The sequence below is a fragment of the Phalacrocorax carbo genome, chromosome 21, assembly GCF_963921805.1.
Source record: "Phalacrocorax carbo chromosome 21, bPhaCar2.1, whole genome shotgun sequence".
NCBI lineage: Eukaryota > Metazoa > Chordata > Aves > Suliformes > Phalacrocoracidae > Phalacrocorax > Phalacrocorax carbo.
In genome coordinates, this window is record NC_087533.1 from 6,486,738 (window position 1) to 6,510,604 (window position 23,867).

Here is a 23,867-nt window from a genome sequence, read left to right on the forward strand (position 1 = left end):
TATCAACAGTTATTCGAAGCCACAATGGCATTTCCCCACCCCCCAAAAAAAAGAATTAATTGTAAACTGCCTAAAAATAAGCCTGGAAAAACTCGGAGGGAAAAGCAGCATCAGCTTCTGGCAGCTTTCTTACAACACTCTTTGTGCTGTGTGGCCTCCATTGTTCCAAGCTGGGTCACTGGGGGATGGGGGAAACCTACTTTACAGGCCAAGAGACCTCCTGTAGTCACTGAGCAGCTCAGAGACAGTCAGTTATAAAGCAGTAAAGGGAAACAACTACACATTTCACCTCGTAACCAAGACCTACACTTAGTGGCCACTTTTCCACAGCAAGCCTCACCTTTGAAATCAAATCATCTACATACACAAGGGCATCCTACTTTCCCTGAACAGACAGCAGTACCTATTGGTATCTTACTATAGGTTTCCAGGAACCAGCTCCTGGGAAAGACTAAAACCCACTCAGGACAGGGGCTCTGCAGTCTATACAGTGCCCAACAAAGACATGTTACTAACAGGATACAGAAACACAGCACCAGCATCACAGGTTGCAGTTACAGGGAATCAGTGGTACTGTGCAGCCACTCTCTTTTTTGCCAAGCACAGCCACATCTCACACAGCACACGCTCTACACAGACTCAGAATAACCAAGGCTCCCTGCAGCCTAAGATGCAGCTCTCACTGTCCCACCAACAGATCAGCCCTCAATCCTGTCAGGCAGCAACCTGCTTCAATCAGCAGAGCACCTTCCTGTGCCCTTGGAGCCTTCAGCCACACTTCAGCTGCCCTCCCCACACCACCTCCAACCAGAAAGCTTCCCCCTCCCAACACACCTCCATCCCTCAGTCAACCCTGCCCCCCCCACCCCCCCGTCTTACTTCCATGCCTCCAGCTATCAGCAAACCCATAGAACACACAGTCACCACATAGTCTGCTTACATCCAACTCAGCTAAGAAGAAATTTCTTGAGTGCTTTCAGTGCCACCCAGGTGGTGGCCATCAGGGCTTGTTAGCAGCAGCCAGGCTGGCACAGGTGCTCCAGAAGCACAGAATGAAGGCTGAGGGCTGTGCTGCCTACCTGCCCAGACAGGCAGGGTATCATGGTATTGCAGGCTATACGTGGTCTGGCTGCCACATGCCTGCAACAATTGACGTGTCCTAGTGGTGTTCTTCGTGCAAAAGTCACTGGGGTGAGGCTGACATGATCCAAACATCGGTTTTAGCAAGCACAAAGGAAAGCTCCAGGAAGAGGCAACATAACACACCTAAAAAGCTCTTTCTTATTACCAAATGCCCTTGTCTGTGGAGAGCATCCTTCAGTGTGTGATGCCAGCATCTAGGGTTTGGTTCATAAAATAGAAAAAAGTCAGGATGTTGCCCTCACAGGCACTGTTCCTATGCAAAGGCCTTCCCATAACGAGCAAGGACCCCATTATCTGGGTTATGCTGGGTTTCACACAATAGCGCAGAACACACTCCTCTAGCTCTCCAGAAACAATAGTGCTTTTTCTGGAGTAACGACATCATGTGAGGGGTTAATGGGATAGCACGCCAATTCAGGCTGTACCTAAACAGAAAGAAAAATGGCCAAAATGTTTCTTAAGAGGAGAGGCAGCTGATGGCCAGTAGCACCTGATCTCCTGCTGCCAACAGGCAGTTCAAGCACCCAGGGTATTTGGAGCCAGGATCAGCTGCTGCATTTTGTTTTCAGTAGTGCCCTTCTGCCTGTTTTTGAAGTAGGTCTCAGTCACAAGGCAGGCAAGGCTACAAAGTTTGCTGGGAGGCATCTGTTCTGTCAGAGAGAATTTTGGAGGCCATACTACCAAGTTGGCAGTCTCAAAAGATAGAAATTCTCAGTAACGTGTTTTTTTTTTAAAAAAAAAAAAAAAAACCAGAAAGTAACACTCCCTATTTTATAACAAAACAAAAATATCCAAAAATTCACACCAGTCCTGAGTAGGTTTAAAAATATAACTGGGAACAATCCAACTTTTCTTACCAGATTGTGAGGATTAGGCCCTATTCAGTACTGACAAGCTTAGCTCCAGGCACCAAGGGTATTTCCAAGGTTGGGCAAAAATACCCAACAAGTGAGATAGTAAATTGGGCAGAGAGTCACATATTCACCACTGCTGCCTGGCACTTTAATCTGGCTTGGCTACATATTTCTGAGGGTCTCCCTGGAGAAGGTCCACCCATCCCCCCATTTATTCACAAAGTAAGGTGAATGTTAGGTGAAAGCAGGGAGAAACACGTGCTTTGCCATACTGGCTCTGAAACAATGATACAGTTCTGTTGGCCTGTACCTGAGGACTTGAAGGATGAATTTGTCAGTTCCCAACAGAGAGAAACCGCTGCTAGCTGTAGGGCAAATCACTTTCTGGGGATTTCTGGAAAGCTGTGGTACCTAATGTTGAATGGCTCACTTGGGAATTATCCTGTAACTCCAACTTTTCATGAGTGTACAGACAACACCTTTAGCTTGGTGTACAACTGCTCCCTCTCTGCAGTGGTCTAAAAGCATTGACTTGCCTACAGGGGAGTTGCTGGAGTCAATATAGTCATGCCTGAAAGACTGAAGTGGGACCGTTTCGAGAGCACTTGCCATTTTGTTCCATTCCTGGAAAGGAAGGAGCATAAAAACATTTTGTCTTTACTGTTGCTCGATAAACCAAAGGGCAGAACAAGAGAGCTGAGGTAAAATGAGTACAGGGGTGTTCACAGTTTTCACTTAGTAGCTGTCTCAGAGACAGGTAAAGAGTCCTATAGCAGGGATTCAGGTAAACATTTCCCTTCTCACACACAGCAGGTGGTGGGATGCGAGGGCAGTTTTCTGAGGCACCTCTCATACAAAACCAAAGAGCTTGCATAAAAAACCCTGATATTCCACCAAAATGAAAGCACTTGAACTGAGCGGACATCTGCCCTACCACAGCTGAGTTTCAGTGCTGCAATGGCCATGGTTATGAACAGAAGGCAGCTTTCCAAGCCCTGCCACCACTACTCTTTTGGAGGGACCTCAGACATGGTTCCTCCCTGCCCTCACAATTAGCCTCCTTCCTGCTCTTTTGCTGCCTTTTCTGTACTGCAATACTACCTGTATGGGGGGGCTGTCTTTCACTGACATTAATTTCTCATTCCAAGAAGTATCTTTCAAAGCAGGTAGAAAACCTAGTGGAGATAGAGCTGATGTCCCTTCTACATGTGCAAGCAGGTCAAAGGTGAGAGGTTTACATCAGCCTACTGTTGTGTGCAAAACCTGCACAGACCTCTTCCAAGCTAGGACTTTCCCAAATAGTTTTCCCTGAGAGAATACAAGACTTGAGCATCCACCCAACAAGACTTCCTCATGTTTCCATAATAATAATAATAAAATTATCACCTTTTACACTTCTCTTACCAATAAGACTTTAAGCATCTCCTGGGACTCCCTTAGAGATATATCTAAGGGAGGTTGCACCGGAGCAATCAGAAAACCTTCAGTGAGCTCTGGGTCTGGCCCACTGTTAACAGGGCACCATGGAAATCACATTTTGGCTGGTTCGGTCTGGTCCTTCATGCCATTAGATTCCCAAGGAATGAGCTCATGGTTTCTTATAAATGCATGCATCAACATTTAAATCAAATTTTGGCAGCTGCTTTGCAAGGGAAGGGGGAAAACACACAAGTCATACACTCTCCCTTGCTTGCTTGCTTGCCTAACCATTCAGAATGTAATTTTTTTACTATAAAAAGCTGAACTTTTACAAGCCAGGAGAACATCTGATGGGGCCCAGCAACACATTTTCTGTGTTAACTTTGTGGACTGTGAGTACCGAATATATCAGCGTTTACTTCAAACAGGGAGTCTGTTTGCTCTACTTTCCTGACCAAAAAGGCTGCCATTTGATACTAGTTATTGCTCCAGTAAAACAACAACAAAACTCCAACAACAATAACACAGCCATAATCTCTGCTGAATTCAGGAGCTGGTCCCAAGCCAGATGCATTATTACAAAGAGCTCTAAAGAAGCTTTTTGGGTGGTGTTTGGGAGCCTAGCTCCCTTGTAGGGAGAAGTTGATCTGTCCTTGGAGAGCCTGTGCTGAAACTTGAGGCTCAAAGACACAGGTTTAACTGCAAAACCCACCCTTCCCGTCATGTGAAATGAGCAATATAACAGGATTAGAAAATCTGGAGCTCTTCCCTCCACCTAGAGGTAAGAGAACAAGCAACCTGAATTCACACAGCCTGAATAAAGCACCCTTCACATGAAAGATTTTCTGCATTTACTAACCAGATTCTTACGGATCTCCTCTACCCATCACTCCACCTTTACTGTCTTGTTGCACTTTTGAAACACCATGTTTCATTTAGGACCAGGTCTGACATGTTACTCAGAGTGCATAGCACCTCCTTCCATGAGCACGGTAACTCAGCTCCAGCTGCTGAGACCAATGGTGATCTGGGCAGGGTTTTACTCCCTAAACACTGCTGTAATTAAACAGAGGAGCTGCTCCCTCCCCAGGAATATCAGTCAAGTGCTACAGAATTATATAGCAACCTCTGTCATCTATAATTAAATATTAATAAATATTATAATAGAGTTTTTAATTATCACTTCTATACATACTTAAATCCACTATTATTTATATCTACTCATAATTGCTCATTAATCACACACCAAGTCAACCTAGAATCACCTGAAAAATTCCACTCAAGCTTTTTAAATTATCATCGGTCAAAGGAATGTAACCATCCAAAAGTCTGCCTTCAAGAAAAACATGCCACAGCATTTCTTAACACTATACACCTGTAAGAGCCAGGGAATCCATTTCCCTCCAACCAAACTAATCTGCCCCATGTTGCTAGGGAAGCGGGAGGGAAGCAAGCATTGGAGGCTTATTTTCTAGGTTGTGAAATTGCTCCCAGTGCTGTAGTATACAAGCTCTCTGGAATAAAGCAGTCAAAGCAACAGAAGTTGTGCAAGAGCAGAACTATATAGTCTACAGCTGCACGAACAATGCCTGTTTCACTTTGCCCCACAACTGCTGCAGAGTGCCCTCATCGTGTTCTTCTAATTCAGTCTAACTGGGGCTTTAATACTCTGACAGGTTTACGGAAACATATTCCCAGTTGCATTACTGAAAGACAAAACCATGACAACCTGTCTTTGGGGCTGGATGGGTTTTAATCCCCTCCCTCCCCTGCAAGGGTATAAATAGTACCTGAAATGGTTCCATGATTTTCCACACAGTTTCTAGGGCTCAGTTCAAGGCTTCCTAGGATTTATTCTCCCCACTCTTTTACCCTGTGCGGCTTGTACTTTTGAATCCATCAGTGAGGGGTACAAATTTATGAAACTGATTTTGAATAAACTTCTCAAAATAGTTAAAAGTGCAAAGAACAGAAAGTAACTAAAATTGGTATGAACTGAGCAAATAAGTTCCACCAGAAGAGATTAATCCAACTGATATCAAAAGGTACCAGCAAGCGAACACCTTTTTTTAATGGGTGATTTCTACTTTCACAGTTCTGAGGCAGGGCCATCCCAGAACTGTTAGCCCAACAGAGGCACAGAACTAAGGCACAGCTCTCTTGACCTCACTCTCTGATACCAGAGACTGCAGCTGGAGAGTGGAGTTTGGAGGACAGAATGGGAGGTGACTGATGCACTGCAGTGACTTTGTAGAGGACGTTCTGAGGAGTCCACTGGAGCTGCAATGATCAGGGAGGCAGAAACGTCTCAGATAAGGCTTTCATACTCAATCACAAGGAAGAATGCCATTGCTGCTGTACATCCAGACAGATGGGAGATGATGGTGTGGACATACACTTAAAACCAGTATCATAGGAGGAAAGTTGTATCTTAAACTCTAGACCTGAGTTTACTGCCTTTAATCACAAGCCAGGGGCTTGTACCTAGCCACCAACACAAACATAAAGCACACCAATGAGATATAGTTTCAAGAATGTCTGGGGCAGGCTCTTCCTCTCTCACTAAAACTCTTTCCAGTCTTGTCTACCTGAACTTTTAAACAAAGATAAACTAGCGTAAATCACCCTTCAAACCAATGTGGAGCTCTCCTGCACACAGAGCTTTACACAGAATCACAGAATGGTAGGGGTTGGAAGGGATTATCTCATCCAACACCCCCGCTTGAGCAGGCACATCTCAAGCAGGGGGCACAGGACACGGTCCAGGCAGGTTTTGAGTATTTCCAGAGAAGGAGACTCCACAGCCTCTCTGAGCAGCCTGTTCCACTGCCCTGTCACCCGGAAAGTAAAGAAGTGTTTCCTCATACACAGGTAGAACTTCCTCTGTTCCAACTTGTGCCCATTGCCCCTTGTCCTGTCGTTGGGCACCACTGAAAAGAGTCTGGCCCCATCCTCTTGACACCTGCCCTTTAGCTATTTATAAGCATTGGTAAGTTCCCCCCCTCAGTCTTCTCTTCTCCAGGCTGAACAAACCCAGGTCTCTCAGCCTTTCCTCATAAGAGAGATGCTCCCATCCCCTGAGCATCTTTGTAGCTACTGCAATGCTAGCAGTGACTTGAGCTGATTTGTCCCCTTAGACTGCAGCAGTGCCAGGAGGAGATGCTCCAAGGGCATAAAGATAGATTTCACTTGGCTAAGTTGCAGAATGCAATCAAAGACCATGCTGCCTTCCCCTACTAGAGGAGGAGAAAAGTTCCTTACTGGAACCAAAAAACTTCGACAAACCAAATAATTGGCATAGTGAAGATCTTCAAGCTTCTTGTTAGTGAACCAGAAAGGCAACAGCAAGCGCACTGAAAGGTAGGGCAGCAAATGTAATTCCTCTCCTAAAAAAATGATTGGGGATTATAGGAAATTGCAGTAATAAGGAAATTAAGTGTCACAATAATTGAAAATAAAGACAGGACTGTTAGACCAAGGACTTGCAGTGACAAAGCTCCAGGTAATGTTACACACGAGCTATACCCAAGTGGCGCACACATAAAAAAATCTATTAAGACAGGGCTTTGGCCAAGGTGGTCTATCAGGACTCCCAAGAAATCTATTGCTAGAGGGCATCCTTGTTACCTTTACCCTGCAAGTAAGTAATGCAAGTGTGGACTGTCACCACCAGAGGCCAGTACACATGCAAAGGACTTGATGGCATAGAAAAATGCAGCCAGAACCGAGCCCCCTGGTGCATGCTGTGAGCTGGCTATTCCAGAACTTTCATAACCACTCTGCCTCAGAAAACTACCAGTGCAACACTTCACTAACTTGATTTATGTTTTCCGTATGGGAGCTGACTTACATGCCAACTGCCTGAAAAATGGTATCAGAGTGGAAATCTGTCTGTACTGATCTGTTCAGATACCTTCAAAGGAGTTTTCCTTAATTTAGGGCATCTCTGTTCCCCTTCTATACCACGACGGCTCATGGTTATCTGAAAGTCCGAAGACTCCTTCCCTTTCATTAGGAGTGTATTAACACACAAACAGCTTTAATAAATGTAATTTAAAAACATGTGCACCCTGTGGTTTTGAAGATGAATGCCCCAGTATCCTGCCAAGAACAGGTCAGTGTGGAAGAATTATGGACCTGTTGTTCAGAGCTTTAGATTTAGATTTATCACCATACGCAAGCTGTACATCCTTTCAATGCCATGTATCCTTTCATCTAGCAATTACCAAATCATGCTAAGACTACAGATCAAAACCATGCTATAATTCTTAGGGTGAGGGGGAGATGGAAACGGAGTGCCAGCTTAATTTCTATCAGTCTAAGATGGAACTATCTTCACAACTCTTGCCTCGGCTGAACTGAACTCAGCAAAAGGCCACGGGGACAAGCCACCCACATTCCAGCATCACTATACTAGAAGACAGAGGAGACAGGACTTTCCTGATGCCCCTGACACAGGAGGATGACCCCTCATTCTCACCAGGGTGACAGTGTCTCACTTTTTATCATGTGTTCAGTAATCATTTTCAGGGTGGTGCCTTGGAGGTGCAGGGGAACACTAGGGCTGCAGCCCCAGGATGCAGTGATACAGAACAAAAGAGCAGACAAGAAACTGGGGAGGTGGGAATTGCCAAAACCAGATCTGGGATGCCTGTCCTGATAACAGAGGATGCAAATGAACTCCACTGAAGTCAACAGGAGTTTTCTCATGGATTTTAGTGGAAGCAAGATTTCACCCTGGATTGAATAAATGATCCTGTGGCTTTCTCTTCCCAAACTCTAGCCTTTCTTGAAGCAGATGGGCTGAAACACTCTCCACACTCAGAAAAGAAAATGAGAAAATGACCTGGCAATCATCAGAAGGCTCTCACAACCTTGTCTTTTATGAACGCCCACATGTCATCGCGATACAAACAAGAGCTGCCAGTGTGGGAGACTTTGGGGCAATATTCCAGCAAGACAGAAGAAACAAATACCAAAATGAGAGAGCAACAGCATTTTAACATCTTGCCTGGAAGAGTAAATATTGACTGGTTAACTGGAAAAAGCCGGCTAATCCTCCTTTTTGGTGAGGGTAGTTCTATCACAGAGGAGGAGCCCTCACAAGTTAGCAAGCACACTGGGCTTACAAAACACCACAAGGAAGTTTTTAGCAAGTATTTCTGGAACGTGGTACTGGATGGATAATCTGCACAGTAGGTCTGTTTATGAACAAAGGAATCCCAGAGCCCGTCTGCAGCCTCTAGAAAGTAAGGTTAAAACATACAAGAAATTCACATGACTCTAAGGGTAAGCAGGATTGGGTTCTCTGCATACCTCCCTGTCCCAGCTGAGGAGGATGGCCACAGAGTTAGAACAGATTGCCAGAAACAGCACGTGCCCCAGCAGAGCAGGAAGATCCTCTTGGGGAGAAGCTAGACACTGGTCTGCCCTCTTTTGTAAAGGAGTCCTTTCAAGAGGTTGAATGACTCCCCTCTTGCCTGTACCACCTTTTCTTAGCAGTATTTGCTGTCCAAGCACCATCAGCATTTCAGTGAGCTGAAGGAGAACTGGCCAAAGCTATTTAGGGCATGAATATCAAGCACAAAAGCACATCAACAATTTCAATCACCCCACTGTTAGGTACACAGTCCACAGAAATGCATCTGTGAACTCACCAATAAAAAACTCTAAAATTCACAGTCCTTTACTAGTGTAATTGGAGTGCCCTTTGTGGTGACTGCCAGACAGCTGAAGTAAAAAGAAGGCTTTTTGGGGTTGTAACACAGCTTTGGAATCACCTGACTCTCACAGACACCACAGCCACTCTCACAATGAAAGCTCAAACACGCACATGTGCTGCTATTCCTGTAAATCATTAATGCAGCAGGCACGTTAGACCGTAACTGACATTTAAGAGGCAGTCCCATTAACCCTGAGACTGTTTGGCAAGCACCCTGTAATCTTTTCTTTCCATGCGTTTAGGAGAAATTACCTCCCTGTCCAAAAACCATGGAATACATGTTGTGGCCAAAATTCCAGGGAGTTTTTATGATCTCAAAAAAAAAAAAAAAAAAAAAGGAAAGGTCCTACAGTTAGCAGTTCTGCCTTGCTCTCCATATTGTCACAAAATGTAGAAATCAGACCACCCATTTCTTCCTTGCCTTAGTTACTACAATTCCCTCTCACCTGTCCGTGGCCAAAGAATTGAATGACAATTTTATCTATTCCTTCACAACGACTCCCATCTCCAGGCCTCCTATCACTGAGAAAGATAAGTACAGCCTTGGATTCTGCACCAGCTCCCACATGAGGACAACTGTTTATTTTGGACTGCCAGAAAGATAATATATTTATTAGCAAACTCTGCAAGATAGAGGACAGGGGGCCTAATTGAAAGGAAGCAATTAATCATTAATTTTCCTTGCTGACATGGATTATCTGTTAATAAGTGTCAACTCTCTAGAGAAAGTGAGATCTAGAAATAATCCCAATTAGGAAGGAAGGTTTTCTGGGTTGCTTTAAGAATGGAAGAGGACTCACTTTGCCAGAAAGCCCTGGTTCAGTTTCTTATTTCTTGTGCACAGCAGCAAAGGGACCATCAGCAACCCCTGAGCAAGGGCAAAGGGAAACTCTCAGCATGGTGGGGTGGCATCAAGCTTCTCACTCCCTGCCTGTTCAGCATCTCGATCTCCCACCCTGCCCAGTTGTACTATCAATAGTGTGTAGTTTTAAATGTCTGTAGAAATCTGGAAAGCACACCACACACTCCACAGGCACTGCAGGTGGCTCTCCGCTAGCCTGGCAAGCAGTCCAATTTGCACAGGAATTCAACACTTGCACGCACATATGCTCAAAACTTTTCCACTGACTGCAGGATTTCAGGCAGGGCACTCTGCTCTCACTCAGTCCAGCACCCAGGATTTGAAGGTGAGAAGTCTGCAGCCCTCTAGCCTCATGCATGCCAGATGCAGGCCAGGTTCAGACCGCCCCACGACACAGGCAGCACAGTGCTTATTTACCTTGACTGATTAAGATCAGAGATGCATTCCTGTGATGGACCAGGAGACCTGAGCGGCTGTTTGGTGGGATGCTCACACACACACAAGCTAGCTGTATTACAAGCTGAGGGCCTCACAGGCGGACCATCACAAAGACAGGACTTTACAGAAGCTACTGAAACAACAAGGAGGAACAGCGTGTTCTGGAAAGCTGAAGCACTGACCTTAGCGCAGCAGACTACCCAAGGGATGTGAAAAGAGCGGTGTTTGCCTTCTCCAGCTGTGAGCACTTCTGCACCTTCCGTGGAAGGTCTGGTGTATCCTCTTCACTCAGGTCTGGCTGCCACAAAGCTACCTGAACCAACTAAACTAAAACTCCATTGTTATCATAGCAACAAGTGACATGTGCAGAGAGGGAGAACAGTCAGCATCACCTCCTCCTTCACCTCCCCACTGAAGAACAGAGGAGGGTGGAATGGCCTGACTGCCCAGCATGCTGGGCACAGCCTGCTACCCACCTGTGCAGGGAAAGCACTCCAGGCCCTGTCTCCACAGAGCACCAGGGCCCAGCTGCCAGCTGAGCCCCTCCAGGAGCATCTTGCACCCTCCCGGGATGTCTCCTGGGGCCAGAGCACAAAGGTGCTAATGGCTGGGAGCTGGCCATCAGAGCATGGGACAGAGCACTCTATTATAATTTGCTGCTCTGGAGAGCAAACACGAAGGTATTGGCCACTGACCTCCTCACCCGCTCCCAGTGGTATCCCAGCAAGGTCAGCCTCGCCACATAACTGCAAGGTTGCAGTCCAGAAACCCAAATTGTTGTTACCTGTAGCAAAAATGCCAATTCCCCACACCCCCCTCCAAGACTTTCAGCCCAGCAGGAAGCCCTGACGACCCCGTCTCTTCTCACATCTCATGGAGCACGATGCCCTCTCCTGGGAGCCTTAGGCAGCAGCTGGAAAAGTGTTTCCCAGCCAGAGTGGGGTGAAACTCAGCAAGGTTCCCACCAGGGACCCACTGCCTTGGGGCTGGAAGGGAGGAAAGGGGGCTTAAAACAGATACCCAGCTGTTAGCTGTTATTCCCACCTCCTTATATGAGCATCTGTCAGCCACAGCCTCTAAAGGCAGGCCAGCTTAATAGAACTGAAGAATAAATTCCTCCATTTGCAAATTGCTGTTCCCATCTCCTAGAGCTGCCAGCACTGACCACCAGCCTGCAGAGGATGCTGTATGCAAAGCAAGAAAACTGAAGGATCACAAAAATGCCTGGAAACTGAGAAGAAATGAGAATGTTTTCTGTGGGGCAGGTCCTCCAAATCTTTCCCTCAGATGCCCCAGCCAACATAATTTCTTCACACAAGCATACCTCCGGTTCCACATGGTTCCACCTTCTGTCCTCTTATGTCTCCCCTACAGTCTCTATGCCTTACACCACCCTCACTGTATGTACCTGGCTGAAAAACTACGAATGCCTCTTCCTAATGCTAAATGCTACACGTCTTCCCCTTGCTCTTTCAGCTCTGCCACCCTCTTTGCTCTGTCACTCCCTGGAATTCACCAGCAAGCCTGAGGCAGAGATTTGTAGCCCTGCATCATTCTCCTTCTTCATAGAAGCCATTTGTTTCTGCATTGTAGCTGGTATAACCGGCTTAGGCCACAGCACTGTACACGTTTCTCTCTAAATCCCCCTAGCGTCACTTGCTGAGTTGATCCAAGCATCCTATCTCCTTAAAGACACTACCTGTTTCCCTCTGCGTCCATCCCTGTGTCAGAGGAAAGAAGCCTGTGAGTTCTCCGAACACTTCCCTGATGAAGACACATCTGCAGGCAAAGAAGATATGTGGAAAGGGGGCCCCAGCAAAAAGATGCACAGGCAGCCAATTGGAGACATGCAATATCGTCCCCTCCCTCTCACCTCCTCACTGCACTAGGGATGCAGCAGCAGATACTGGCTCCACCTGTTTGCAAAGCAAGCCGTAGGGTGTGGGCAGCGTGGCAACATGACAAGCACTGTGTTTGCACTGCGGAGTCTACTGCCTGACTTTGGTAGACAGACCTCTTTTCCCAGGCATAGCTGGAAGAAACAGAGGTAATGCAGGGCTGTAAGGCAGTCACCTAGAGAAAGAATGACAAATGTTTTTGACATTTTAGCTCCCACACCAGCCCTCTGCACACCCTTAACAGCAACATCCACTGGAGTGGAGCTGGCCATTTCTTTAATCACTTTAAAAATACTTCCTTTACCCCTTCTTCAAGCCTACAGCATGTCCTGACTATTCTGTGCCTGCCCCAGTTTATACAGAGAATGACACAGGGTACAGCCTGAGCAGCTTTGGGGCTTTTATGTACAGCAAAGCATTACCTAACAAGTGTAGGTAGGAAGACAAGCCCTGGGTTCAGACTTCTGTCAGAACCCTGGAGCAACCACTGAGAACACAAAATACAAAATAAGCTTTGCAAGGGAAGATAAACCACCCTACAGCTAAAAGTAGTCATGCCAAACAACTGAAAGAGGCAGAGAGAGCAGCAGCACAGGCAGGCAGGAGGGTCGGGAGAATCTGCTGGGTAGATTTGGCATGGGGAGGAGACTGCCACTTCGTCTGGATGGGAAAGCTGACAGCCTTGAACGAGACAGCAGTCCTATTAGGCCATATGCATTCACGTGTTACAAGACAGCCTGTGCAGTCCAGAGGCCTGCTGCAAAGCTTGTTGAAGTTGGCATTTCCACTGACTTTTGGTGAGCCTTAGATCTGCCCCTCCTCAAACAAGGCAAAGAAAGGAAGTCTGTAATCCCTGTTTCATGAAGCATTGGGGGTTTCTCACAGTCATGCACAGTGGTGTTGAAGCTGAGTAGAGAACTAGACCCAGTACTTCTGCTTTAGCCACCAAGGCATCTGGTTTGCATACCTACACACTGCAGTGACCACAGCAAGTGCTCTGCCCAGTTGCTTATTACCTGTTTTTTCCTGTCCCCCTCCAAAATAGCTGGCATTTGCCACCCTGCTGACATTGGAACAGATGCCTCATTCACACAGCTAGAACTTGGGAGACTGAAAGAGTGAGGAGCATGAGCTCAGGTATGAAGAAGCAACAACAGCAGGGGCAGGCAGATTCTGGAGAAGCAGAGATCCCTTTTTCTTGCGAGCTTCCCTAATGAAAAGCCAGAGAGAAAATAATGGATATTTATAAGCAAACCTGTCTCTAAGGCAGCAGTTTCCAAAGTCTAATAATAGGGCTTGGACTTGTTTATTCCGTGATTCAGACAGCGTTGCATAAAGCTGCTGGAAAGCTCCTGCCTGTCCCCAGAACATATTCCCAAGAAGCTGAGAGTTAGAGGAGGGCCTGAGTCCAGCTGCAACGGGTTCAAGCCATCAGAGCACAGGCAGGTTCTGTCTCTTCAGAGGTGCAGTCTGAGCCAGCAGAGGTGCTGGAGCAAACTGGGCTGTGCAGAAGAAATGTAAAAGCCTCCTTCCAGGGAGAGCCAACAACCCACTCCCTGTCTCGAAACAGCAAGGCAAGAAGCCAAGGAGCCTGATAATAGCACCTCTTGCTTTGACCCTTTGGTTTCTCACACCTGCAGCAGCACTGAGCAGAGTCCAGGAACCTATGGTGCAACGCACTGTGAAATGCGGGAAGGGCTGCACCTGCCTCAAATATTTTGCAGCAGTGGAAAGAATGTCAGGGGTGTGGAAAGCTACCTGTCCCCAAAATGAAGGTGAAAACTCAAGTCTGCAGGTTGCCACTACTATGCCTTGACCACAGGGCTGTTCTCAAAGCAGACCTGGGCGTATGGGCAACTGCTTCCGAATTCACCACAAAAACCACATCCAGTGCCCCTGCTGTTGTTTCCTGCTGACTCAGATACAATGTGTTGAAAGTGCAGCTCCTCCAGCCAAGTAGGAGGGGAAGATTAAAAACAGGAAAGGTCAAAACAGCCTCCTCTTTGTGTGAGGAGAAAACAGGGCTGGACTCTGCAGCACAGGGCAGCACCTGGACAGCATGTTCTGAGGCAGAATAATTGCAGTGATCAGCTCCCCACCCAGCTCTTTTCCAGACACTCTCTCCAACCAGCCCATTTCAACTGAGAACAGAGGAAACTTCCCAGAGAGTGCCTCTTTGCTCACTCCAGGCAGGACAAGTACTACAACAATGTAACATGGACTATTAGAAACCAGAGAAGGCCAGAGCAGCCTCTCTGTGCTGGGTGTCACATGCAGAAGCTTGCCCTTTTCTAGAAAATGTTGTTTAAAGCCTGTTTTGTCAATCATGTTTAAACACTTACCCTTTTTTTACTAATTCACCTCCCAGGCAGGATTCACAGAGTTACAGGACAAGTGAGTGACAGTATTGCACAAGAACTCAGGCTCCTGGCCCTCTAGTCTAGTCTCTAGTCAGGCATTGAGTCACATGCACTTGTTTGGGAGAGACCACGGAGTCTCTATCTCTGCATCCAGCCTCAACCCTGCCTCTTCATGGATCCCCCAGTCCTGGCTGCAGTTCTCCAGTCTTGCACAGCAGTTACCCTCTGGATGAACAACTGAGCAGGAAGACAGCAGAGGACTGCATTCATCAAGAGTCCTGCTAGGCTATGATGCTCTCTCACCCTGCACATCCACCCTGACCTTTTTTTGCTGCTTAGCAGACACAGCTGGAGTTGGAAAAGCAGACAGAAGGGGCCTTATTAGTACCTCTCCAAGCAAGTGGATATAGACACATGCAGTTTTTCACTGGGACATGCACTGAATCGCAGCAGGGCTGGGATGATGCTCAGGTTCTGACAAATGCTGGGGGAGAAAGTCACAGCTCTTTCCTGCAAAAGTGCCTGGAGAGCTATGGACTCAAAGCCACAGAATTTCACTATCAGGGCCTCTCTCCACTGCTACTTTGAGCCCTCCTTACATTAACAAACACACAACCTGCTAACTCGTTACCTTTTGTTGGATGTGGGGTGGACACAAATGCTAAGATAGTCCCTACTTCTGAGGTTAGTGCAAGTGGCAAGGAAAGAGATGTTACCAGTAAGGCCACAACTAAGAACTGCCTAAGCATTAGGTTCACTAGAGACAAGGCAAGGGAATAGCAGAGAGGAAACAGCAGTTGGTTGCTGTTTCCTTTTGACACTGACCTTTTGACACTGACCATCACTGTCCTAGGTACCAAACTTCGGTCCTGACCAACTACTGACCTTTGGTCAGTATCATTCAGAGGCTGCCCAGTCTGCTTTGGAAGTAACACTCCCCTACCATGCTTTACAGAAATCTCCAGTATGTTGGCAATGTAACATGGCAAGTGTAAATGTTTCCCCATTCCTATGAAGAGTTGTCAAACAGCAGCTGCGCTGTGATATGACAGACCAGCTGCCAACACACTATAAATCTGTCCTAGAACAACCAGCTCCCATGCAGATCTGCCAGCCACACCTGAAAGCCGGCCTGTGGCATTCCCAGCTAGGCCAGCCTAAAGCCTTCCAAGCCTACATGCAGCCCTCAACATTTTATTCACTGTTATTGATGTCCATGTCCCACACACCTCAACTCCTTTGCCCCTACTTCTTCACACATACTCTCAGCTCCTGGGTTCTAAGAGAGTACATTATTTCAAATAGTTTTACTACAGAAAGAAGGCAAAAAATTTTGAACAGGAAAAAAACACTGAGTCAAGGAAAGCTTAAGCATCACCTCAGTGGAGATGCAGTGTCCTTTTTGTTTTCCCTTCAAAAAAGAACGGATTTGCATTGAACATCCTTGGAAACATGTTTGAGTCCAGGAATACCCTTTTCTGACATGCACTGATCCCAGGCAGAGCCCTAGGTGGAGATGACCAGCTGACACATATGCCTGCCTTTGGAGCATGTTGCAGCTGAACCCCAGGAATAGGCAGAAAAAGCAGGAGCGAAACTGAAATGGAGCTTAAATCCTGCTGCAGCAGACAAGAGAGGAAAAATAGTACTGTGGAAATCGTGACTTCCCCCAGGCTATTTCTGAGAGTGTCAATCTGTCTCATTGCTGGCACTTCCTCAGGGACTCTCCACCTCAGTGCTCCTTGCTGTGAAGACTGGATGAGCTCAGACAAGATGAAATTTACTGGGACCCAGTATTTCACAGCAGCAGTTGTCCAACCTGCAGCACTCTCAGCCTCAGTTTAAAGGTGGAGAAATACTGTCAGCAAAGGAGCTAGGCATACTGTAACCCCTGTACATTCTCCAACTGTGAGTGTCTCGTGCCATCTCCCAGCTTCATGCAAGACACCTGATCTGATCACAGTCATGAGTGCAAGTTTATGCCCACCGATGGTTCTGTCAAGAAACCAGCTTCTGTCAGTGTGTCGGGTCAGATGCTAGCAGCACTGCAGAAAGCCGTCTAGATACTTTCTTTTCCAGAACTAGCCAGAATAATAGAAGAGCCCTTTCTCCAGAGACAGAAAGGAGACAAATGTGGATTGCGTACACAATCCTGATGTGCTACCCAACAGGTTTTATCACAACATCCCTCTCTGCCCAAGGCAACTCTAGGCAGGGAATCCAGCTGCAGCAGATCAGAAATTTGTGGTTTGACCCTTTACCCACAAGCTGACAAACCACAAGACTTTATTTATTTTTTTAACAGAGATCATAAATTAGCTGTCTCAAACCTGCCTCCTCACAATGAGATCATACATATGCTTTAATTAGGGTCAAAGCAAAAAGAAAAGGAAGGGAAAAAAAATCAGAAGCCCCTCCCTCAAGCTTCCTAACAAAACTAGAAAAGCAAACTACAAAATGCCTTTAAAAATATTTTTTTTTGATGTAGCTCCACCTTTTGGCACAAACGTCTTTGCATCCACATCTGCACTGAAAAAGCAAGATCCTTCATCCACCTAAACCTCAGCCAGGTAGGCAGTTCTCACAGTCTCTTCCTCAGGCTCTGATGCACAGACTCCTTGGTCTTTTACTGCTCACTTCATCAAGTCTGTTTATTTACGAGTAATCTTCTCACTATTGATGGCTTTTTGCTTAATCTCAGGACTGCAGAGTCCCAGCAGTCCTGACCTGTGAATTATGAAAAGATATGGGGAGCCTTAGCATTTCTTATCAGAAATCTCACCTACAGCTCAGTCTTTATCATAGAAACACCATTAGCCGCAACTTCACCTTCTCATTCCCAGTGGCTTCAGCTGGGATCGATAGATTGCCTCTGTGCTACATTCTGGCTGCCCAGTAACGCTACCCATGAAAACAATTATGCATTAGCAGGGTCTAAAGGAAGAGAGGCCCTGGCTCCTTTACCTGCTGCCAGGAAGGCTGGTTCTGTGCCAAAGACACTAGATGAGAAACAACTTGCAGGCAGACTCTATGTGTGGCCTTAAATGAGTTGTTGGGTTAAGATCTTTGCAGCAATGTGACTCCCAACTTCCCCCTGAAATCAGCATTAAAATGTGATCTACTCTTGTCATCAATGAGAGTAACAACCCTCCCTTTCACTGCCTCGTCTCTTTAGCCTGCAAATTTAGCAGGACCGACTCCACCTGTTTGCACGGTCAGCAGCAAAATGGAGTCCCTGCCTTGGTTTGAAACGTGAATGCAAAGCTGTCCAGCTCTCCACTACCTGTAGCCACACTTGCATTTGCTGTCAGGAACCAAACATTTGCGACATTCCTCTGAAAAACACTGATAATTCCTAATTATTGCCAAGTTATGTCTCCCGCCACCACCCCAAAACAGGAATCAAACTGGAGGGGAAGGTGGAGCAGCCACAGTCATTTAGAATGGATCTTGACCGTACTGTCTTTTCACATTAAACATGAGGTTACAAGCTATGACAACATGGAACAGTCACACAACAAGCACCAGAGAGAGGTGCAATTGGCAACTGCGTTTGTTTCTTTATTTGATTTAAGGTCAGGGATTACCAAGGGGAGAGACAACAAGCAGGGCAAGAGTTTTGGTTTTGATTTACTGGCACTGTAGAGCCCTGCTCAACACATGAAAACTTTTATGACGGGTAGAGCTTGCGGGAGGGAGGTGAGGGAATACTATGGACACAGAAAATACAACATTGACCTGCAATGTGACTCTGCCCTTCCAGACCAATTCACCTAAGACACCAGTTGCTTGGCTGAAAACCCTGAAGTTCCAACTTTGACTCTTCTTTGCAGAGGGTGAAATCCATCTCTGTGAAGAGAGTCAAGACCACCACAGATGGTTCCCTAAACCTTCAAAGTTTAAATTTAGATTCTCAGCTTCAAACTACTCCTGCCTCCAGTGGGGGTGCAATGGAAAAGAATGGCATTCTCCATGCTGTAATCACGCACTGATTGCTCTTATCATGTTTTGCACTTTCTAACCTTTGTTTCTAATAGAGCACAATGCTGTTGAAAAAACTCTCACTTAAAGAAATGCAGGGGATTCAGAACACCTCTCCCTATTGCTCTGACGTTGCTGTTATTATTCAGCCCATGCCTTGCCCCTCATCCAGCTCCTCCTGCTTTATCCCAGTACTATCACGTCAGATCACAGTCCCGTTGGTACAGCCTGCCCTTCCCATCCCGCTCAGCTGTTAACCCGCAGACTGTCCAAAAGACCTGCCTAGCACTGCATTCTGCACCTGGACCAACACACGCATCCTCAGAGGCACACGCTTTTCTGTATGGATCCTAACAGATTCTAAACATACAAATCTGCTTCCTGATCCACCTGCTCTGGCACTCTGTAACTGCACATGGAAACCAATCGAATCCCAGTCATAGTGGTGCATGGAGCTTGTGCAGCCTTTTTGCAAAAGGAACTTCCTCTCTGCTCCATCTCATGCCATTCCACCTCCACCGAGTTCCAAGGATGTGAGTGAAAACAGCTCCCTTCACCTAGCTTGTGATACTGCATGTTTTAAAAATTGAGATACAATAATTACAGCATTGCCCTGAAGCATATTGGACCAGTGTAACACACACTGTCTATTCTGGGAAACAGAACTGAAAAAAAACCAAAACCCAAACAATTAATCCTTCTTCTCTCTAGATGTTTCCAGAAATTTTAAGATGCTGTAGTCTAGAATTCAAAGGATGTTATAGGTATCTTTTAAATGATATTAGAAATACCAGACAAAACCTTGGTTTCACAGATAACAAAAACACTCTGATCCCATTAAAACAGATAATGGGCTCAACTCCTAAGTTTAGGGTTTTTCCTCCCCAAAGCACAGGTTTATCCTTGAAAGCATCTCCTGGACAGAGCAATTTTAGGCTGTTTCTCTATGGTGCACACTACTTCATTCCATGATATTCAGTGCATTTCAGTTAATTGTCTCTCAGGTGCTTTCCTCTTTTCCCTTTCCTTTTCCTTAAAAAAAAAAAAATTTCCTTAAAAAAAAAAATTTCCTAAACGTTGTTACCTGAAAAAATTCCCTAGGAGAAGGTGAGCACTACTGAAGCAAATGAGAACAGTGGCGTAAGGGCAGGGAGAAAGAGAGCAGCTGAGCTAAATTTTCCCAGTGGCAGGTTGCAACCTGGAGCAAAACCTCATACTGTCATTCCTTTTTATTCTCCATTTTCCTCTTCTCTGGTGTAATAGATAATAACACAGGGAACAGCAGGGATAATACATTCGTAGGTGGCTGCTGGATTTTCAAATGGTTTCTTACCAATATATTCTCTGTAGGCAGACCAGAGACCTGACACTAAGAACTGAAAGCAGATGATGCACCCTTTTTACAGCTGGAAGCTTGCAGAGCGAAATCACTTCATGGGAAATCTTTATTAGTGTATCTTAACAAGTGCAATCTTTCAAAAAGGGAACTGAAGATGGCTTAGGCAGCTGTCCAAGAGTGTCAGCAGATGCTTTTGGTTTTGTTGCCCAGGTGTGTGGCTAGCCTCCCATTTTTTTCCTGGCTTGCTTCAACCTCCGGGATTTCAGAATAGTATAGTTTGCATACCATGTGTACTGTTCTGAGAGGAGAGGGACGTAGAATGCACGCAGCAGCTTTGAGGACCTGAAACCAGAAAGGAAAAACAAATAATCCTTAAAGCGCTCATTAGCCAGTATGTTCAAAGCAATACAAATGACGCTTTGCAAAAGATTGAGGCTGGAGAGTCATTAGCATGAGGAACGCTAATGGTTCAGACACACAAAGCCCGGTCCCATTTTCTCCTTGCTGGTGGGACCAAAGCAGGTTTGTGCCAGCATCACCAATTTAAGAGCAGCAGCCTGCCCAGTTCTTCAGCATGCCCACTATCCAATCCAGTAGGATTAAGGGGGAGAGAGAGGGCAGGAAGGTCACTACCTTATCGATTATCGAAAGAAGCTTAGATCTTTGATATCACTGTCCAAAAAGCAGACAGTACAGTCCTGTGGGCCTTTGGTATGATACAGATAGGCAGGGCTCCTGTTCCTCAGGACGCACAATGAAGGTGAAAGATAGCAAGGCTGCATTTAGCTCCTGGCACCTCCTCTATCCAATCTTTCTGGCTGCCTGTTCCTCCACGCATGTCTGAAGGGCAGACAGTAGCTTTGATAGGCAATGGCATTTTGAAGTTTTGCTTTTGTACTGATCGTCTGTTGAGGGTATTGGATTAAAGAGGGATGGACTGCTCTAAAGCCTGCAAGGCAGTTTGCTGCAGGCTGCCAGCATTCACGCCATGCCCTGCTAGTGCTGGGAGCTGGTATTTCACAGCATTTTGCAACAATTGGACCAATGGAGTACTCAAGCATGGAGGGTTTAATGGCTGCATCAAATTGGTACCTTTTGTTTGGTTGCTAATTGCTGGAACTGTGCTAACTGAATACAATTTAAATGCATGCATTCTTACTGAGAAAACTAACAGTAAAATCCAGGTTTAAATGTGAAGTAGACAAATATCCTGCAGCAGCAGCACTGAACCTTGCTAGAAGCTTCAAAAACTTGAGCAACTTATTAAAATCAGGGCTGGGGGAGAGTCTTGCTTCCTCATCATTGAAGCTTATCTCTTTAAGATCAACTTGTTGGTAAACTATCAACCCCTGACAGATAAAAGTCCAACTCCATCCACATAAAGTTTGGAAAAGCAGCAGCAGCACTCTGATTTGCAGCATGCTAAGTGGTCAGGGATGGTACATAGATCCAGCATATACTGCTGGTCACTGCAATTCACACAGCTTTGCTGGTGACACAACCAAGGTTCTGGGCATCCAATTCAAGTCACTTTTTCAGAAGAAAGTTGAACTGTGTTTTGTTTGCTTATTGTAAGGCAGCACTGGATATCTTTCAAAAATGCGGTCTAAAAAACAATGGCAGGAACTGCCACTGTGAACTACATCTCCCTTGAGGCTCCCAGGGTTCTTTGCCTTACTGTAAATCATCTGGGAACAAGCAGCTCCTAATCTCCTGCAACTTGGAGTAAAAGACCATCCAGGAAAAGACTGGTGATATCTACTTGCATTGGCATAGCACCACTCAGGAGCAGGGTCCTTTTACATAAGATGCCATACAAGCACAAAGCAAGGCATTTTTCAGTTGAAATGTTCCCTCTTTAGACAAAGTGACAGGCAAAGCAGTATTCTTCCCACACTGGAGAGGGGAAACTGAGGCAGAAAGTATTGTCTACTCTCAAAGAGACTAAGCAAGTCTGTATTCCTAAAATTTACAAGACCCACTTTTAGCTGTGAGACTCTGCCTCCTTTCACCATCCAGCATCTTTTAAGCCTGCTTTTTGCCAAGCACTCAGCTTGTGCTTTAGGATATAAAAATGCTGATTGCTTTACTTCGAAGAACAAAAAGCTCAATGATAATACTTAGGCCGCATACAAATTGTAAAGCACCCAGCAAAGTTCCTAAATAAAACAATCACTGGAAATGGTTGCTCTTTGTGAATTCCTGAGGTGCTGGAATCGAGAACATGTTCAAAGCAGAATCTCTTACGAGCAAATAACTAGGCAGAAGATGGTAATTTCGGTGTATTCTGAACAAGGAACATTTTTGCAGCTGTCATTTCCTTGCACTTGGAAATTGGAGGTCAGCCCTCCCTCCAGTCACTAGAAGCAAAGGCATCCCTTTGAAAACAAGTGCTTGATTTTCCTCCTCCATCTCTTGTGGCTAATGAACATCATGTCATTGCTGAACTTATTCTGGCATCTCCTCCTCTGAGCCTGACAACCCAGCATTGCTACCAAGGCTGTTCTCTGTGAATGGTGTGGTTTCGCATCAATTCCCTTTAGCAAAGAAAAAGGAAAGAAAAACAAGAAAAAAGAAAACAAGAAAAAGAAAATGTGTTCAAGCTGCTTGGGATGCTGTTTAAAACACGGAAAATGAGAAATAAGGCAGAGTACCAGCTTGCTGCTACCTTTTAAGAAGGGGACAGAAATTAGCATAATTCCCCAGAGCTCAGGGTGTGTGCTTGGGTTAAGATGAAACAATTTGTTGAACTAGCTTTGTGCTGTTTAGTTCAGGAACAGAGAGGAAGGTAGCACCTTCAGCTGATGGCTGAGTATACAGTCTAGCACTAAAAATGCTTTCAGTCCCTCAGTCCAGACATAGAACTGACAGCAGTCAGACAACAGCACCTAGCTCCCATCCTCCCCTTGACCTAGATGCATATACATATTGACAGCCTGCCTGGGCGAGCACTGTACGACGCAGTGGGCACCCCGTAATGGTGGGTCTGATTGCTGGAGCAACAGAACTAAGGCCCTGTGTTTACCCTCAGTGCTGGTGCCTCTCACAGCTCTGCAGAAACACTACTATCTTGTCTGTACTTCCTCTTCTTTATGCCTTTTGTGAGAAATACTCCCTATACCTTTTACTTGTTGCTATTCTGAAATATTGGCCCAATGCAGCTCACACAGTTGTGCTCATATGGTCTTTACAGCATACGGTCAGAACGTGCAGGATTCAGCTTTGCTTTCTAGAGCAAAGCATATTCCAGGAGCTGGTAGTAGCAAAAATCTCCAAAATAAGACAGCTCAGTGTAAGCATCCTGAGTTTGCAGACAGCCTGAAACAACAACTCTGAGCAATGAAAGCTCTCCGCGTGCCCTCAACTTTGCTGGCAACTCAGCCCTTATTAGCAGCAGTTTAAATGGAAGTGTTCACTGTTTCACAGTTTATATCAGCAGTGAAATGGAAGGAGAAAAAATTGTTGGTAAAAAGAAAAGCAAAAAAGAGCCAGGAATGATTGATGGAAAAAAATACTGAGGGTGGAAAATTATGAGGAACTCGGAGCAGAAGATAGCTGCTCTTCCCACCAGTGCATGTCATACATAATGTCAAGGCACTCATGAAAATAACAATACAGTGAATTGGTGTATAAAGGCCACAACTTATCTACATTCCTCTACTCCTCCCGCAAAATAAGTAGTACGTGGTCCAAGAATGGAGAGCTGTAAATCTCATTTAGCCACAGAAGACCCCAAAAGTGAACTTCACCCTGCTCTCAAGGTGAAATGATGTATTACTCAAACTGCCAAGTCCATGAGAAGTCCTTGGTTTCCACCAGATGTTAGCTAGTCAGGCTACTGGTGCCATAGC

The 23,867-nt window shown here is 45.8% G+C and overlaps 1 protein-coding gene and 1 long non-coding RNA gene across 4 annotated transcripts in view; both read right to left on the minus strand.

The window, feature by feature from the left end:
* Positions 1 to 12,251, minus strand: part of LOC135316695 (uncharacterized) — a 59,586-nt gene extending 47,335 nt beyond the window's left edge. Inside the window, exons 1-2 of one of the 2 annotated variants that reach the window (XR_010375940.1) lie at positions 12,138 to 12,251; positions 10,621 to 10,765 (exon numbers count right to left, since the gene is read on the minus strand). This is a non-coding gene — a long non-coding RNA (uncharacterized LOC135316695). The remainder of the gene's footprint in view (positions 1 to 10,620; positions 10,766 to 12,137) is intronic. The other variant, XR_010375939.1, reaches the window with a different exon arrangement.
* Positions 12,252 to 20,104: 7,853 nt separating this feature from the next.
* ALG9 (ALG9 alpha-1,2-mannosyltransferase) overlaps positions 20,105 to 23,867 on the minus strand; it is a 35,445-nt gene continuing 31,682 nt past the window's right edge. For both annotated transcript variants that reach the window (XM_064470749.1, XM_064470748.1), the window contains one exon: positions 20,105 to 20,358. In XM_064470749.1, coding sequence (XP_064326819.1) covers positions 20,197 to 20,358 — 162 coding nt within the window. In that variant the 3' untranslated portion in view covers positions 20,105 to 20,196. The remainder of the gene's footprint in view (positions 20,359 to 23,867) is intronic.